Source organism: Dermacentor andersoni, chromosome 4, assembly GCF_023375885.2.
Source record: "Dermacentor andersoni chromosome 4, qqDerAnde1_hic_scaffold, whole genome shotgun sequence".
Taxonomy (NCBI): Eukaryota; Metazoa; Arthropoda; class Arachnida; order Ixodida; family Ixodidae; genus Dermacentor; species Dermacentor andersoni.
Genome location: NC_092817.1, coordinates 23,707,279 through 23,726,552, shown reverse-complemented (window position 1 = coordinate 23,726,552; position 19,274 = coordinate 23,707,279). Strand labels below are relative to the sequence as shown.

Below are 19,274 nucleotides of genomic sequence, written 5' to 3'. Positions count from 1 at the left end.
ATGCGAAGACGTGGGTTCGTTGCCCACTTGCGGCAAATAGTTTTATCCACTTTCATTGCCATTAATTTATCATTTCGTTAATTCAATTCGTAAGTATAAGTAATTTCCCCTATGATGTCCCTGCGTGTCTTTGTTTTTTGGCTCCTTTGATTAATATTGATATGATTAATAAAAATCGGCCCTCTCGTTTAACCTCCTTTCTTCTCGTTTATCGTATATATATATATATATATATATATATATATATATATATATATATATATATATATATATATATATATATATATATATATATCATAAAAAGCAGGATTGGCGCGCGCGGCAATTTGCGTGTATTCGCGAGCTTCTTTCACGCTCGGAAAAACACTTTTAGATAGCACGTATTGAGCATCAGGAAGCTGTATCGGGAGTTTTTCATGTTGGTTTACAATTTTCTCGTTGACCCTTTTCATCTAATATAATATTTGAGAACTCGGTTAAATAATTAAGACGAAGTAGGTAATTAGGCGGAATGCAAAAAATACTCCGTGTATCTCCAAGCGACGGCAAACAACATTACCTTGGCTGTGTCCAAGTACGTGGCGTTTGCATTTTTAAAGTTTGGTTCACGTTACGTGAGACACCTTGTATAACTGGTGGCATCCGAAGGAAGGCTAAATTTTATATTAGCCTTCTTGTGACTGTTGGCACCTACTGACGCTGCAGAGGAAGCTTTCCGCCTTTAGATGACGATTTGAATATTTGAGCATGGGAAGGTGGCACTATACAGGTTGCCCGTGAACAATATCCAATATGTGACGTCACACAGGTGCTTAAGTCTGTGTCGCGGCAAAACAGGAGGCCGTTCTCATAGCGTGAGGTGCACGAATGAGGTTGCTGGCACCCCCTTTCAAAAATTTTCCGTGATAAATATCTTTCAAAGCAACGAATGGACAAGCAGAATCTGGAAATCATCGCTCACTACAAAGTAAAGGACTACAACGGACAAGGGGACAATGTTCTAACATCCTTTATTCTTCATTTTTCTTGGCGTAAATGAATACAAAAGCGAAACTTGAAGAACTGAAACGTGACGTTTGAAACTACTCGTTGATGTGGAGCACCTTAAGAACTTTCCCTTATATCTTTCTACAAAACTCAAATATTTCGCTTTCTTTCAATTGATTCACCGAAAATGTGCCAGGAAATATTTCCTGAGCGTATAAAAAATAAATAAAAAGGGCGCCGTAATTTTAGAAGTTTGATCAAGTAACAAGTGCGCTTTTCGACATTTCACATATAATATAGGTATACATACCTCTCTAGGAGCACAGTAAACTATAAGTTTTCTATAAACTGAAATTGTTTAAAGAACTTTGGGTCACTCGAAAGCTGCTAAACAATTCCTAACAAAGAAATGCCCTTGTCTGTGGATGCACAGTCTGACTACCGCAGCCCTGTAAACACGTGCGCAGCTTTCATCAGATTATGTACCTTAGGAATGATACGAAACGAAATATCCGTAGCTAAAGATGCACACTTTCACAAACTTGACACAAAGGGTATTGAAACGTATTCTCACATGCTCGCAGAAAACATATTTCAGTCTTTACTATATGCTTTGTTGAAGCGTCAATAATCGTCGGCGAAAGTCATGCTAATTTTATTCCCATGGTGCTGTGCTCATTCTAAGTCTTTGTAAAACATGCAAACCAGGAACATTCTCAATAGTGAATAATAAAAATATAGGCGTGGCGAGTCAAGTCAGGGTGTTGGTACTTGGGCCAGAAATATGTGGTGCAAGCCAAATGGACAACGACGATCAAGACGTGGTATGGTACAAGTGTCTGTGTCCACTCTATAAACACGCACAAACTAGCACAACTAATTCTATCATGGTATGCGAATATCTCGTCTGTAATTACTCACTTTGTTTTCTTGTACGACTCTAGAATTTTTCATAATTTCATTATCACCTCGTGGGAATAAAGCCGTCGTCCATACTTCTAGACGGCCATCGTTCTTTTTTTTTTTTTTTTGCCGTCTTGGGTTTTCCCTCAACCACGATCTATATTTATATGATACAAAATGTGACTTACGCCCATAAAAGTTTCATCACCTTCCTTTGCAGTTGCATATACGTCATTGCCATAAGTTTACTATTTACATCACGAGTCAGGCAGCACATGCGTAGAACTTAATTTCTTGCTTTTTCCAGTACAAAAATTGCCGAGAGTCTGGTTACCCTGTACTGGCTTCCTGAGATTTGGTATTTATAGTAGATTGAAATTCAGAGGAAGAGTTTGCGAGGCAATGGCAAAAAACCACGCGTTACAGGCAGGTTGTTCGTGTACAGTTGATCCTGACATCCAGTCATGATGAAATGAGCGAAACCTTGAAACAATCGCTCGCGGAGCGTTGCTGCTGTCCCTGTTCGGCGGAGAGTCATTAGACGCAAGGCCTGAAATTGGCAGGACCTCGAGATCGCTTGTGTGGCCTTCGTGATTAAAAAAACTCGTCAATGTAAGCGTTACCATCATGAGGAGACGCTGAGTTAATCATACCACGCACACATCGCGCCAGCGCGGGAAGACCGCATTACTGTACATTGTCCTTTCAGATAGCATGTCTCATCTATCGCGACTCTGCGCCGGGACTAGTTGCTTTGTGCTTTGACCAACTTTGCCATGATTGGAGACTACGCGAAGATAAAAAGATGACATTACAAGGCAAGTACGCCCGCTCCAGTTGTAACTTGCAACTACGAAAAAACAAGAAAAAAATAACATAAGAAGAAAGCTTGTTACCAAATAAGCTGCTTTGTTTCTGTCAATTATTTGTTCCCAAAAATTCAGTAAATATCAACTGATGTGCGCAAGAGACCGGCAGGTTGCGCATCTTTTTCTACCGGAAAGCTACAAATCTGTCTGTAGCTTAAATTATGGGGTTTTACGCGCCAAAACCACTGCACGCATGCCAAAAGCCAGGCACGCAGTCTACCTAAATCTAAGTACACGGGTGTTCTCGCATTTCGCCAACATCTGTCTGTAGTAACTGCTGCTATCGTTGGAATATGAATATGACAAACAGCAATCAAAGTAATTGAGCTTGTGACGTCATGACAGTAAAGACAACAGGCTGACAACTTGCAAGGACGGTTTCCTCTGTCATGATAGAACTGAATGAAGTGGCGTGCCATGTTTTTTGAAACCAGAATGACTAATACAAGTTAAACCTAGGCAAACGTAACCTATATAGAAGGGTAGTGGTTTGGGCTAGTTGATTTTCCATAATGTTGAGTGGTGCAGCGCGACGCAGGACAGAGGGACACCGAAAAGCGCTCGTCCTTGTTTTTTTTTTTTCGTGTCCCTCTAAGATGCGTCGGGCTGTACCACTTAACAGTAACCTACATGTTAAGTAGAGCTCAGTGAAGGACTGAGAAGTTGCCAGCAGTTTCTTTGAATTAGCAAATAGATATCATTTGATGCAGTGCCCCCTCTCGCCGGCAGCAGTGCAGTAATTGTGATAAGACGAAATTCTTGGCAATAGCTTAGGTTCGACACAAACCGTGCGCGACAGAGAGTCAATCAATTGACCGATAAATGTGAGACTGGAGTCCTTCATATAAAGTCTTGTTGACCGGCCAGCCCCTACGGTTCCGTGTGGCGACTGCGCACTAAGAAAAACGTGTGTCAGTTTCGATACCGTCTAGCTCAGAGACAGATAAGACAGAGAGAAAACGCACGCTCCCTCGGCAATTCAGATTGTGATGCAACGATAGGCTGATGAAAGTGGGATTCTAAGGTTTGCCGGTGGGTGAACCATAGCACAGGCGATGCACGCTGTCTCGTGGAATTCCTCTGCGTGACTTTGTCTCGGGTCGTTGTCAGTCGCCGAAGAAGCGACTCGCAAACGCTGACTCGACGTCTCGCAGGATGTGTCACCCCAGAGGGTCGACGGCCCGCCAAAGACCATTCCAGTTCCGCGGCATTCTGCGGTCACCGCCGATGTCGTTCTCGGGGCTTCAAAAGTGGGACGGAGGCACGACACAGCACACACTCTCACACACGCACGATATTAAGCACACAGGAGGACATTTGGGAGTCCCCGCGCTCCGCCGCGGGGCCGAGGTCACAGGTTGAGTTCAACGTCTGTGGAATAGCAGCCGATCTGCTCTCCGTCGCGCAGCACAGTGGCCTTGATGACGAACTCGCCGTCGAGCAGGTACGAGGGAAGGTCCGGCGGAAGCTCGGGCACCTTGAATGTGGTCGGCTTTAGGCGCCACTCACCCTGCACGACACAAGGGCAGCGCCGGTTATGCACCCGCTTGCAACGTCGGCCGCAATCGACACTTTTCCTGCTCGTGGGGCATTAGCTTTCCGCGTATGCGTCACCTGTTGAGGCATCGCCTCGCTAAAATAGGGCACGTAACACTACCTTGTGACGCTACGGGGGTAATCGTGAGATGTCGTTCTCGATATGTAAATGACTCTGTCTGCCAGGGGCCTGCCGCAACCAGAATGAGGTTTAGAGACCGTAAATGTGAAATGGAAGTCGATGACGAGCATTAAACGTGCAGTGTGGGAAACTATTAAGTGAAGAACGTAAGCATGCTTATTTTCTTTCCGTGCTCATACGTGCGCTGAACGCGTTACGTCAGTATTACGTCGTGATGCAACTATGCAGACGGGTACAACATCTTGTTTTGTGCATTTTGGTTGTTTAGATCGTTTTTACAGAGGTCGGCTTAAATGCATATGACGCAGAAGTTGGCAACATCAACATCAATAGCAAGATTTAGCGTTGCGCTTGAACTCCTCGGACGGTGTTGTAACTACACGCGGGGGCGACATGGCACGATATGCATCACGCAAGGATGCATGGCAGATGCATGGCATGGCAGATGGAACAGTGCCCTGGCAGCTACTAGGCGTCATGAGCACCGTCAGTGGTGCTGCAGGCGTCGCACCTCGACGCCGCTGCATGAGATGAGACTGGATGAGAACGATGCAAAACGATGGGCATTAGTTAGCGCCCAGGGAAAAGTCACACTCGTAAAGAACACTGGCGCCGTTACCAGTGAAATTGCATCGCTTTGAGGTTATAAGTCCGAATATTGTTTTGAATATTTTAAAGGGATAGGATAAAAGGCATAAAGTCCGAATAAAATGTTTCACGACTGTTCTTCGCGTTCTGCCGTTGCCAAAATTCTGACTAATAAATCAATCAAGTACGCAAAACCTGCTGAGAGCAACTTTGAGGTTTCAATAATATAGTGTCTATCAAGCATATCGAACAATTCATATGGAGCATGCTCTATGGATGGAGCGCCACACCAACGCCCACGCCACCAACGTCGACGGCGAAAATTTGGCACTAATATTGTTACATTACACATGACAGCGGTGCAGCGGTGGCGTAGAGGTAGAACACCGGCCTCGCGTGCAAGAGGCCCGTGGTTCGACTCCCGGTGCCACGCAATTTTCCACCGGATTAAAAAAAAATCCGCGTGTTGATAAAATTGCATTAACAGGCCTGGAGTGTGGCCCGATCCCCGTGACCAGAACCGGCAACGCACTGCCTCACCAGAGCAGGATTGGCCACCCTGGTGCAGTACTTTGCCACAACCGCCTATATGAACGCAACAATCAAACCCCGGACCCTCAGTCCCCAGCAGCTGCGAAGCAACTGACCACGGCGGCGGTAACACCTGCGACGCAGCAGAGGGTGCTAAGAATCCCTGGCTCCGGACAGGCCGCCATTGGAATATGAACCTGGCAACGCTTAACGCTAGAACGTTATCTAGCGAGGCGAGTCTAGCAGTGCTATTGGAGGAATTAGGGGGCAGTAAATGGGATATAATAGGGCCCAGTGAAGTTAGGAGGCCAAAAGAAGCATATACAGTGCTAAAAAGCGGGCAAGCCCCAGTGCTACTGGGGCTTAACAGAAAGGCGAGAACTAGGAGTCGGATTCCTGATTAATAAGAATATAGCTGGTAACATACAGGAACTCTATATCATTAACGAGAGGGTGGCAGGTCTTGTTGTGAAACTTAATAAGAGGTACAACATGAAGGTTGTACAGGTCTACGCCCCTACATCCATTCATGATGACCAGGAAGTCGAAAGCTTCTATGAACTCGTGGAATACACTATACTGATAGGCGACTTCATGCCAATGTAAGCAAGAAGCAGGCTGGAGACGAGGCAGTGGGGGAATATGGCATAGGCACTAGGAATAGCAGGGGAGAGTTATTAGTAGAGTTTGCGGAACAGAATAATATGCGGATAATGAATACCTTCTTCCGCAAGCGGGATAGCCGAAAGTGGACGTGGAGGAGCCCGAACGGCGAGACTAGAAATGAAGTAGACTTCATTACTCTGCTCTAACCCTGGCATCATACAAGATGTGGACTTGCTCAGCAAGGTGCGCTGCAGTCCACAAGTAACGCCCACAAGTAATCCCACAAGTAACGCCGGAAGAAGTAACGAACACCTTGGGAGCTATGCAAAGGAAGAAGGCAGCTGGGGAGGATCAGGTAACAGCAGATTTGTTGAAGGATGGTGGGAACATTGTTCTAGAAAAACTGGCCACCCTGTATACACAATGCCTCATGACCTCGAGCGTACCGGAATCTTGGAAGGACGCTAAGATTATCCTAATCCATAAGAAAGGGGACACCAAAGACTTGAAAAATTATAGAGCGATGAGCTTACTGTCCGTTGCCTACAAAGTATTTACTAAGGTAATCGCAAATAGAATCAGGAACACCTCAGACTTCTGTCAACCAAAGCACCAGGCAGGATTTCGTAAAGGCTACTCAACAATAGACCATATTCACACTATCAATCAGGTGATAGAGAAATGTGCGGAATACAACCAACCCTTATATATAGCTTTCATTGATTACGAGAAAGCGTTTGATTCTGTCGAAACCTCAGCAGTCATGGAGGAATTACAGAATCAGGGTGTAGACGAGCCATATGTAAAAATACTGAAAGATATCTATAGCGGCTTCACAGCCACCGTAGTCCTCCATAAAGAAAGCAACAAAATCCCAATAAAGAAAGGCGTCAGGCAGGGAGATACGATCTGTCCAATGCTATTCACAGCATGTTTACAGGAGGTATTCAGAGACCCGGATTGGGAAGAATTGGGGATATAAGTTAATGGAGAATACCTTTGTAACTTGCGATTCGCTGATGATATTGCCTTGCTTAGTAACTCAAGGAACCAATTGCAATGCATGCTCACTGACCAGGAGAGGCAAAGCAGAAGAGTGGGTCTAAAGATTAATCTGCAGAAAACTAAAGCGATGTTTAACAGTCTCGGAAGAGAACAGCAATTTACAATAGGTAACGAGGCACTGGAAGTGGTAAGGGAATACATCTACTTAGGGCAGGTAGTGACGGCGGATCCGGATCATGAGACGGAAATAATCAGAAGAATAAGAATGGGCTGGGGTGCGTTTGGCAGGCATTCTCAGATCATGAACAGCAGGTTGCCATTATCCCTCAAGAGAAAAGTGTACAATAGCTGTGTCTTACCAGTACTCACCTACGGGGCAGAAACCTGGAGGCTTACGAAAAGGGTTCTACTCAAATTGAGGACGACGCAACGAGCTATGGAAAGAATGATGGGTGTAACGTTAAGGGATAAGAAAAGAGCAGATTGGGTGAGGGAACAAACGCGAGTTAATGACATCTTAGTTGAAATCAAGAAAAGGAAATGGGCATGGGCGGGACATGTAATGAGGAGGGAAGATAACCGATGGTCATTAAGGGTTACGGACTGGATTCCAAGGGAAGAGAAGCGTAGCAGGGGGCGGCAGAAAGTTAGGTGGGCGGATGAGATTAAGAAGTTTGCAGGGACGACATGGCCACAATTAGTACATGACCGGGGTTGTTGGAGAAGTATGGGAGAGGCCTTTGCCCTGCAGTGGGCGTAACCAGGCTGATGATGATGATGACACATTACATTATGGGGCTTTACGTGCCAAAACCACTTTCTGATTATGAAGCACGCTGTAGTGGCGGACTAAGGAAATTCCGCCCACCTGGGGTTTTTAACGCGCGCCTCAATTTAAGTACACGGGCGTTTTCGCATTTCGCCCCCATCGAAATGTGGCCGCCGTGGCCGGCATTTGATCCCGCGACTTCGTGCTTAGCAGCCCAACACCGCAGTCATGGCCTAGTGTACAGAGCGTCGGCCACGGCTATGGTAGGTGGGCAGTTCGAAACCCGCCGCCGGCACCCACCGCAATTGGGGCAAAAATATTATTGGTACGGGTGCTCCCGAACCCGGCAGTGTTTGCGGTGAACCGCCTAGGGAGTGCACCCGAGTGCCCTAATTTCGACATGTAACCCGGAAGGGTGGTTATGTTCAGTGGCCGTAATGCGGACACGGCTGCATTAATCACTAATATTGTTCACGCGCCATGGTAAGTGCTCTACGGTAATGCGTATGTTTAGGAGAGAAAGCTGGTTATGCGAAAAGCAGAGAGGTCGGCCTGAGCTAGTACGTTCCAGCCTGCCACTCTGCACAGGGGAAGGTGGTAAGGGGAAAAATAATAATGAGAGATAATAATAAGGGAAGAAATAAGAAATATGGGCATATAAAATTATTCCATAACACAGTGGTCCCTCGAGCCTTTAGCTATTTTAAAGGCAAACTGCAACAACATTCTGGACCGGGTAAAACCCTAGTTTCAGGTAGTGTAGATATAGAGGAGCCTCAGCGCAACGTTATGTGTTTGAAATCTAAGTTGATACGTCACAAAGAGCTGTCAAAAATAGCCACATTTAGAACCGAAACTGAAAAAAAAAAAACGCCGCTGCCTTTACTGCTCTCCGGGAGTGACGTATGACCCAAAACTCTTGGCTTCTCGACGTGACATTTGAGATAAAGCGGTATACCGACGGCGACTGCTCACAGCACACTGAAATATCTCGCAAGCAATGTTCTGAGACTTGCGTCATATCCGCTAACTACCAGGTGCATGCGTCATCTGCTTAGGTGCTCTTTAAAAGCTGTTAGGAAAGTTAGACAGTAATCAGCTTTGCCAAGTTTGCTTCACCAGTGTATACTACATATTTATAAGTTATAGTAAGCTATAACCAACTTAGCCAAAGTGAAATTTTCTTGCAGCAAGCTTTTAAGCTAAGTTAAACAGACATGCGCATAGTCAATGCGATATTTGTGAAAGCGTGTAGTTGCAATTGCGAGGAAACGTCTACGCTGCATTATCAGTGTGAATAGCAAAGTTCATGATTGAATAGTTGAGCGTGATGGTTTGCAGCCCGCTGCGTACCGTCTGCAACTATACGCAGCGACTATTTATCTTGAATCTTTTATTCGGCTTGGTGCTACGTACAGCGCTACAGCAATGCAGTACAATCTCATGGCCCGGGCCAGTTTACCACACATGCAGGATCTGGCATGTTTCAGATGCTACACGAGGTACCAATAAAATTGAAAATAGGAACCATGTTTCTTGGCTGGCACCTTTTCACTATTCGCGCAACGTAGCCGTAGTAAAATTGCCTCGACATGAAAAGCGTAGCCTCTTGCTTCTTGAACTGTTACGAACATGTGGGCCCAGTTCATGTTATCGCTCAGTGTAATTTACTATATTATTGTATTTAAAAAATAAATGTCTACAAAACACTAATTGATTGATTGATTGGTTGACAGGTTTTGCTTTCCAACGCAAAACACGGGCTATAACAGACAGTGAAGTGCTATGAATTATGTTTGACCTCTTGGACTTCTTTACGTGCACCCTGTTTAAGTACACGGTAATTTTTTGATCGAACCGCTGTTTGGGTGCACGTTAAAGGACCCAGGGAATAAGTGGCCAAGTAATTGATTGGGTTTATTCTAGACTGCACCTTGAGTATGGGTAACGATGTTGCATATACCGAATCTCGGCACAGGGGTGTTTTTGAATTGCGTCGCCATCGGAATGCGACCTCAAAGACGCATGCTTTGTCAGCTCAACAAAGGAAGTGAAGGAAGTGAAGCGCGTCCGGTTTGCTAGTCTACACAAGCGAGGAAGGGAGGCACAAGCAATGCGAACGCGTGCCGGTATAGCTAGCACGCCTACAATTGGTTACTGAGGCGAATCGATTTCATAAACTGCAGTAATGTGTGGAGCTGAAGCCTGAAGGATAAAGGAAGCTCGAGAAGAAGCTACGGACTGTGCAACGAGCAATGGAACCGCGGATAGCGGTATATGTGGCGTTAAGATATAGGAAGACGGTGGTGTACGGGTATAGCGTGGTTTAGAGAGCAAACCCAGGGCAGCTGATATTCTAGTGACAATAACAGGACGAACTGCAGTTGGACCGGCAAAAATTAGGCAACTTGCAGGCATAGAGTGGAGACTGCTGACGCAAGACAAGTGTTCGTGCAGATTGCTGGGAGAGTCGTTCTTCCTGCAGTGGATATGAAATCGACTGATAAGGAGTACATACCTCGTGGTAGGGACACTGGCACGGGATCTCCTCCCCTGTTTTCGGGTGTAGGCATTCCGGCTTGGAGAAAAGGTGTATCTTGCAGATGTCGTCGTACGTGCACGAACCCACGCCATTGGGCAGGCACGGTATCGTCAGCCACGTGGATAGGCCGAACAGGAGCGTCAGCTTCTTCTGCATCTCCAGGTGCACCTGTGTTTCGGTTAATAAGTTGTGTTTTGTTCCACACGTTTGCTCTTTCGCCCCACGATCAATTCTCCCCCCACAATTTCTTTAGATTGTGCATGTGTGCGCGCGTGCGAGTAAGTATGTGTTGCCAAGGTGTAGTGACGGCAGGGTGCTAGCTAGTGACGGTGAAGAAGCAGAAAGACTACCGGAAAGGGTTAATAAAGACTTCTTATTGGCCGAATTTGTGCCTAGAGTGAAAAGCAACAGTCAAGTAATGAAATAGATGCTTTGGCGACATTGTATTTGGCCGGGAGGAAGCATGTCGAACGAAAGAAAAAGTAAACACTATGACCGAGGAGAATAGAAAACTTTGGAGACACTCCCTGTAAACGATGCTTCCGTACGGAAGCCGGAACGTCTTAAAGGATTTTAACTTATCCTCTTTGGTCCGTGTTTTTACCGTTTGTTTCGTTCAAAACACTCAAATGACAATCATATATACATCACTGGGAGAGTCGTTCTTACTGAAGTCGGTACGAAACAGGCGGATAATGAGCGCATACCTTGTGGTAGGGACACTGGCACGCGTTCTTCTCCCCTGTTTTTGGGTGCAGACATTCCGGCTTGTAGGAAAGGTGTATTGCAATATTGTTAGGCCCAAGGCCATCGAAAACTAGCACCGCGAAAAGCATTGAATGCGCTTGAACATTTTTACGAAGACACAGGCATCCTTACCAGGTATACTACACATCGCACTCAATAGTCACACGATGTAACTATAGCTTGCTTCTATTATTTGTAGTTGTTAGCGCTTGCATATTACGTGTTATACTTTTTTGTATTCTGTGCGTGCATTATTTTAACTCTGCGCAATTGCTCATCTGTTTATATGCCTCTCGAAGTCTACATCATGGCCGCTTGCGTGTGTTTGTGACTTTGTTAACAAACTCATTCTGATGCGACTTGCGTTTGCCTTTTAAATTTATATGTTCATGGGTGTACAGGACTGAGTGCTGTGGATTTCTGGCCCATGAAGTGGTTTCTTTTCATTTTCTTATACATATATACTTTTATATCGTTTTTTTTTCTGCTATGCGAAAAGAAGAAGCCGTCACCATTATAAGGTGACTATATCTCTTTCTTTTAATTTCACTTGAGTAAAATGAGAAAAAGAAAGGCAATGATATAAAGCGATGTGCTCAGTCTACGAACGTCGAATCGAACCCTGCGGTTTAAGCCGGTTCGGTGTTTCATGTACGCAAGTCAGCATACATTACAGAGCAATCGCTGGTGCTCGATCACGTAGATCTGAGAGTGTGCAACACTATTCGCGTTGCGCGTGCAATCTGATTAAACAGGCATTCTCGCCATCAACTTTGCGGCAACGTTCACGAAATTTTGTATAGAGAAAGTGTGTCGTGCGCGTCAGCGATAACCCGATAACGGCGACAGTTTGGTAAAGCGGTCATCTGGCAAAAAGCAAAACAACTACGAGTTGCAGTTATTCTTCCCTTAAAGAACGACGGTGAGATAATATACAGGCAGTTGCGAACAAGCGCGTGCTTACTGGTCTCCGTTATCTGCCCTATCAAACCGCAACCAATGTATTGTCTGTGTGACACACTCAAAACAGACGAGTTTCCATCACAAAACTGCTTAGCACCGCTTTATTGCTCTGGAAGGCGTGACACAAGTCCCTTGTAACACATCACGAGAAAATGAAATTGCCTGCACCGTTTGTGATGGTTGCCACTTGGACAAGTTTCATACTGCGTGTTTCACAGGGGCTTCTACTCGTCTTTATTTGCCTTATTATTTTGCTTCTTGTACCACAGCTTCAAGCTTAACCCGTTCTTATCTGTCCGGCGCGAACATCACCGCAACGCGCGTTGCGAGCTCTTCCGGAAATCGTAAAAGTAGCGCAATAGTCGTAAACAATATCTTAGGTAATGGCGTGCCACGCACCGTCTTCTCAGTATCTGAACCGTGCTCCCGAGGTGCACGGTTCAGATACCGAGAAGATACCGAGCATGCAGTTAAAGACACACACACACACACACACACACGCACACGCACACGCACGCACGCACGCACGGGCTTATATTTCCGTTAGTAGAGGTCAAAGTATTTCTTTACATACGGGTACTTGGTAGTTCTCATGTGGGTGTACAGATGGAATGAGATTCTGCAGAGAAGGCATGCAGTTAAAAATATACCACTAGCTGAGCTTGTTGGAGATATTCCGCGAGGGCAATGTTGAAAATTGACGGGTCGTTGCCAGGGGGTAAGGTTCAGAATGCTCACCTCGTCGCAGGAGAGTGAAGAGACCGAGATAGCGCAAATCAAGGGTGAAATGAAAAAAACGGTGACCCACAGGTGCGAGCAGACTTACGGTGCACGTTTAACTTTCACGTCAGCTTCCTTCCTGCATTACATTCCCGGCCACGCTTTTGTGATCAGCATAACAGCAAGCCTTCGAGCTCGTTTTGTTAAGTGTTTGACGCTTTTCTCAGCACAGCATATACACTGTTTGCTCCATTGCCACGAAGTCGCGAGCTGTTTTCCTTCAGAGGACTTCACTTCCGCAGATCGCCTCTTTAGCGCGCTAGGTCATAGGCACGAAACACGGTTATTTTCTCCTGTCCACTGCCTCGCTTCGCTCTGCGTGCGGAGCGGTTGATTTCGCTTTAGGGAATGGCTGCATGACGGCTGATCGCGCGTTTCCTTTATCATTGTCAGCACTGTTCCGGCCAGAGGCCCCGCGGAACCTTGGCAACTACTACGTGTTGCGACCGGGATCGTAGCTGTTCAAACAGTTATTTTTTTTCCGTTTCCGGCTTCACTCGCACACGCGGAAGTTCTTGCTTTCCCTTGAGGGAGGCGGTCGCCTTTATCGCGCTGACCCCGGCTGCAATGGGCCGGCAGTGTGACAGGCGTAGAGAGGGGGGCGATTGGAGAGCGAATTTAGTGGAAAGGGGAGCAGGAGTGCTTGTTAGAAGCAGCAGGTTGTTGCTTCCCCTCGCCATCCAACCTATATTTTTCCCGGTGCTGACGGACGGCAGTCTATTATGCCCACGTTCAAAAAGAAAGAAAGAAAGAAAGAAAGAAAGAAAGAACTGATGATTAGCGCATAGTCCCAAGGTAACTCTTGAGCTATGACAGACGCCATAGTGGAGGGCTCCGGATTAATTTTGATCTCATGAAGTTCTTTAACGTGCACCTAAACCTAAGTGAACGAGCGTCTTCGCATTCCAGCCCTGTCGAAATGCGGTCGGTGCGGCCGGGCATCGAACCCACGACCTCGTGCTCAGCAGCAGTACGGCATGGACGTCACTGAGCGACTGCGGCAGGCAACGGAAGAAATAAAGGTGCACGCAAATAGATTGTGTAGGTTGATCAGTCGCGCCGTTCTTTTGCCCTAGCTGCACAAGTACCGTATTCATTCAAACATAATTATATAAAATATTCGTGACCAAAGACTCTCAACCCCTATTCGAGAGCAAAGCTAGCGAAAGTACCTAGCTGACGGATTTCCTCCATTGCGCCCACCGTAAAGCCACCATGGAGATTATCCGGACTCGCTGTGAGAAATGCTGCGCATCTAACGCACTACACGGCACCCGAGGATGACGTCGTTTGGGGTCTCAACAAGACATCCCACGAGGACGATTTCTCTGGCAGTTCAGACGTGGATGCAGCTTGTAGCATCGACAACCGAGATGTACACTCGGTTTTATATATCAGGTGCAACGCTGTGGAAGCTACGCAAGAAGTGCGGTCACCAAAATTTATTCCTCTGCGCGTTCCGCCTTGCTTCGCTGCGCACCAGCGGCGCTTGCTCGCACGAGCATGCAGGCGGTTTGGCGCGACAGGCTGCAAATGAAAAACAAACGAAAAGCAAACTGATCTAAAACAACGTGTTAGCAGCCGTATGAGTACATGGTTTGTTCGTTTCCAAGGGTAAATATTCATTCCTTTTTTTATTCAGAACGGAATTTATACAAAGAACATTTTCACAAAAGTCGGTCGAAAAACACCGAACTATATGTAAGTGCGAACGCAGACACTGCAAGAAGTATCTCTAGCCTCCAATGCGCTGCACCTGATGTATGGAACGAAGTATAGTAGCCGATCTTACGGTAAATAAAGGTTGCCGTGTTTTCAAACTTTCTTGTTTTTCAAGACAGATATGGGTCGACCTTATTTCGAATTATAATTATTTTATTATTTCTCGGCAAGTTGAATATATAGAGGTCGACCTATATTCTTGTTCCACCTGTCTTCGAGTAGATACCGTAGCTCAAGTGAAAGAATAGCCGGCTTCGTGATTAGGTGCGCTGATTAGTGGGACGAGATGGGTTAATGGGTCGCTGCTATAGCTCGTAGAGTATCCGTCCTTAACATGGCAACCACGGCCACCGTAATTGTGGGAACTTGTGAGTTCCTTGCTTCTGAAATGAACAATGACAACGAGAATGAGAACCCTCGGCACCATTCTGCGTCGTGTGCGTTAATTCCTGCTGAGAATTTAACATTCTTCAGTAGCGTCACCTGCAGTGACCGGCCCTGCTGTGTGTGACCTGTACTGTGTGTTCTACTTTATTCTTTTAGATTTGTCATCTTTCCCTTTCTTTCCTCTTTCCTCCCCTCTTTCTTCCTATCTTCCATTTCTATATTTCTCTCTCCCCCTCTCTGAAGAGTTGGCAGGCATTGTGCCCCTTCCGGTGGCAGTTGCCAGCCTGCTCCTCAAATTCCCTTTCCTGTCAAATTTACATATGTTTCCAAACAAATAAATGATAACGATTGAAATGCGCTTGGTTTTTGACAAATAGCGTCAGTGCAAACTCTAAGAAACAATGAAGAGATGCAATGGGCGATTCTCAAGCCACGCCAGTGCACGTATTTAAAACTTTTTCGTTTATAGAACTTATTGTTCAGAATACGCACAAAGAAGCACTATAACACGTATATAGGAACCAAACGCTAACACTTCTTCAATCTTTGGCATAAAGTTCATCATTAAAATACTATTCACATGCCCTCACCTCACCTCCCCCCCCCCCCTCCGCCCCGTATACGCTGTCGTGCTAGAAGAACACATCTCTCATATGTGCTATTGGTAAGAAACACGAAGCAATGGAAATCCAAGGCCGGCATAACCACAAAACCATTCCAGCCTGTTTTTATTCCAAATCGGCCATTAGCCCTCCTTGATATGTCAGAATGGCACGTGCTCTGCTCATATGGGCTGAACCCGAACAATTCTGATCTATCACGGAGGCCTAATGGCGGATTTGGAATAAAAACAGATTGGAAAAGTTTTTCATTATACTGACCCTGAAATGACTACTAAAGGTTGTAAATAAACGTGTCTTCAGTAATATGGTGTGTATCTACATTTCTTGAATGCCAATCGCATTAACGCCGACAGTCATTGCGGGATGGGCCCTGCCGAAATTTTTTGTTCTCTCTCTCTGCGTTATTTGCCCCTACTCCTTTGCATGATAGTAAACCGGAAACTCTTATCTGGTTAACATCTCTGTCTTTCCTCTCTTTCCATCTCTCTCTCATTTCCTTTTGTTTGATGCATGTTACATCATACTTCATACGATGAAGAAAATGCGCTCCAAGATTATTTAACATAGGAAAGATGATATATCTAAACGAGTTCATTTGGTTTACTTTTGCCACAGAAGCAAATATTTTGAAATACCTCGAAGTAATAATTGAAGAAGTAACTATACAAGTTAGAATAATGCCTTTTTACCCGCTAGCACGGTAAAGTTGCTGTAGGGCCTGTAGTGATCAATCGTTGGCTCCTTCGCGCATGCCTTTAAGCCCAACCTTGATAATGAAGGGACCCAAGAAGTACGATATACGTTTTCATGTGTTTGTAATTACTAAACAGATATGGGGTGTTTTATAAACCCAGTCATGCGTTCAGGAACATTCAATAAAGTCGTGGTGTTGACTTGAATATGCTAATCTGAAATACGCGAAATCACTACTATGACAAAGGCATTGGTGTGAGACCAAAACTGACGTCTATGCCGTCTGCTGACGTAGCAACATCGCCCACGCTTAGACGTAATTTGCAACAAAACACGCAGATACGTGTCCATTCCTTTTATTTTTATTCTTTCAGAGTTGGCAGACCAGCTCTGGGCCGTCCGGTAAACCGAAGATGCCGCTGAGTCCAAGGACTTCAAGCCGCCACATGAGGTCACTACACCAAAAAACTGCCGGACCATTCTTTAATAAATTCTTCTTCTTCTTCTAATAATTGTTTCTGCTTCTACTACTACTTCTTCTTCTTCTTCTTCTTCTTCTTCTTCTTCTTCTTCTTCGTATATAGAGAATGACGTAACAGCACTATCGATACGCCGACGACAATGCACGTGGGTCAATACTCCCTAAAATGTACTTACGCTAGAAGTTTTCGTAAGAACAGATGCCGGCCAGTCGTGTCATTGGACATCTCATTACTGCTGGCCGGCGAACGGCAAACAGCGTTTACGAATGAAACTCTTTGTGGATATTGACCCTATACTTATAAGCGGGACTCAGACGACAGGGCGGATTGCCGATTCAGCCAGCGGGTGAGCACGACGCACGCACAAGAGTGTCGCAGCGGCGTGATTGGTTGCAACTGCACGGCTGAACCACGTCACACTCGTCGGCGGACTGAATCGGCCATCCGTGCTGCCAGCTTTACCGTACGTGGCAAGTGTTTACAACAGCTCTTGCCGTAAAGAGAAGCCCAGCCGCACGGGCGACTTGGTCCTCTATAGTACGGCGACACGCAGGAGAAGGAGGAGGACTGTCTCACTCTGGTTCACACGCACGGCGAGCGTGGCAGCGCGCTCTCCCGGAGTCGGCCGGTTTTCGGCAGCCGCGGAATGTTGGCCTACATCCACGGCGGCACCGCCCCCTCCCGATCACTTCCCGCCCCTCGCGTCTTCTTTCCCAGTGTGAGGCACTTCGACGGCGGTGGAATGCGGGTCCGCGGCATCGGTGGCGTTGTTCGATCGAAGCGCCTTATTTTCCATTCGCGGAAGCGGGCGCTGCCTAGATACGCGTATGCTTTACAGATGTGTATGTACACAGATTGGCGCAGCTTTGAGGCTCAAATGTTCGGGGCGACGCTATTACCTCCGAAACGTTGTCTTGTCAGTGTGGTGAAGAAATGGCGACGCCAGCGAATGGAAATAGACCACGAGGACGGGAAGTTGATACACTGACGGTGTAATTACAAGTGAAAGTTAAGCTCAAAACACGCATCCAAGCATTCAAGCATTGGTGTACCTAAAAGGATGGCGTCATAGATGTCCAGACACCAGGCATTATTGCGATTAAGTTCAGGAAGCGATAGACAAATACCACCCTGACTACAAACATGCGTCCAAGAGCACTATTTTCATTAGTGACATGACAGTGCAGGCGCGCACTGGCGTTGCCCGGCTCAATGCGCACGTGGTCCTCCACGTGTACACCACTCACTCGCTTCGGTAGTGGGGCGCGAACTCGAGAACTAATAAGAGCGTTTAATATCAGGCAACGGGAAAGTGAACGAGGTGTGAAGCCTTTGCAGTTCTGTGATTGAATCGGCTCGCTTCTTGCCCTCGAACTTTGGTCAGGGATTCGGCACTGTTTCAAGGGGCCTCTGTTTTACTCTCGCTCTCTCTTCAACGCGCGGTTCTTGCGATGGAGTTTGAATTGTTTTCTTTTTTTAAATCGGTGTCTGAACTTTTCCAATGTGTCTGTGTGTGGTTGATGCGGAATCACCATGACTACTACATCTGCACGCACACATGTTTCGATACATGGCATTGTTTTCGTAAATAAACTTTAATGGCAAATCCACGTGTGTGTTAAAAGAAGCTCACCTTTGTCATGTGAGCTTCTCGTCTGAATGTTTCACATCTCTTGGCTAGCATTAGACTACACTTATGTAGTCTGCAGAAATTGCACACTCATGCAGACACGTACAATACCAGAAGCCGACGCATGTAAACGCGTTTACAGAAATATGCTTTGTCCCATTAGCGCGTTCAAGATTTCTGTCGACAGGGGGGGGGGGGGGGGGGGAGGAGAAGAGGACTGGTGTTTTGACTTCTGGGAGGGGTTACAATCTCCCTTTTCCCCCAGTGAGTGCGCCAATTCTTGGTCCTACCATCCGTTAAGTGCGCATGCCTATCGCTACACGTGAAGCGCACTCATAGTTAACATCATGGCATGCACTGTTTGCGTTAACGCTGCAAACGACTAGCTGAAATTCTGATACAACATGAAGAAGATAGAAAGAAAGCATTAAGTACGAAGTTAATCGGGGACGTAGAAAATTAAACTAGGCTTCTTTCAGAAGAAGAAATACATATAATAAGGCTCAATACATTATTTAGTAATGGTTTCTGCGGCGAGCTTCCTTATAAGTTGATAAGAACATATAAGAAGGCAAATACTCCTTCGAGTATGAAAATATGCGCCTTTATGAGCAGAACTGCACGATGCTGCTGCATATGTTTCATGGGAGTAACAAAAAAACCACGTGTAGACCAGAGAGGCTGCTGCACAAATATTAGAGTGCGCATAGAGCCACCACTGGCACACAAGTGATAAACTAAATGGCACGCGTCAATACTGGGCGAGCGA

The 19,274-nt window shown here is 46.0% G+C and overlaps 1 protein-coding gene across 1 annotated transcript in view; it reads right to left on the bottom strand.

The window, feature by feature from the left end:
* Window positions 1–993: 993 nt before the first annotated feature.
* Window positions 994–19,274, bottom strand: part of LOC126535865 (ganglioside GM2 activator-like) — a 61,115-nt gene continuing 42,834 nt past the window's right edge. The window contains exons 3-4 of the mRNA XM_050182712.3: window positions 10,455–10,646; window positions 994–4,269 (exon numbers count right to left, since the gene is read on the bottom strand). Coding sequence (XP_050038669.1) covers window positions 4,111–4,269; window positions 10,455–10,646 — 351 coding nt within the window. The 3' untranslated portion in view covers window positions 994–4,110. The remainder of the gene's footprint in view (window positions 4,270–10,454; window positions 10,647–19,274) is intronic.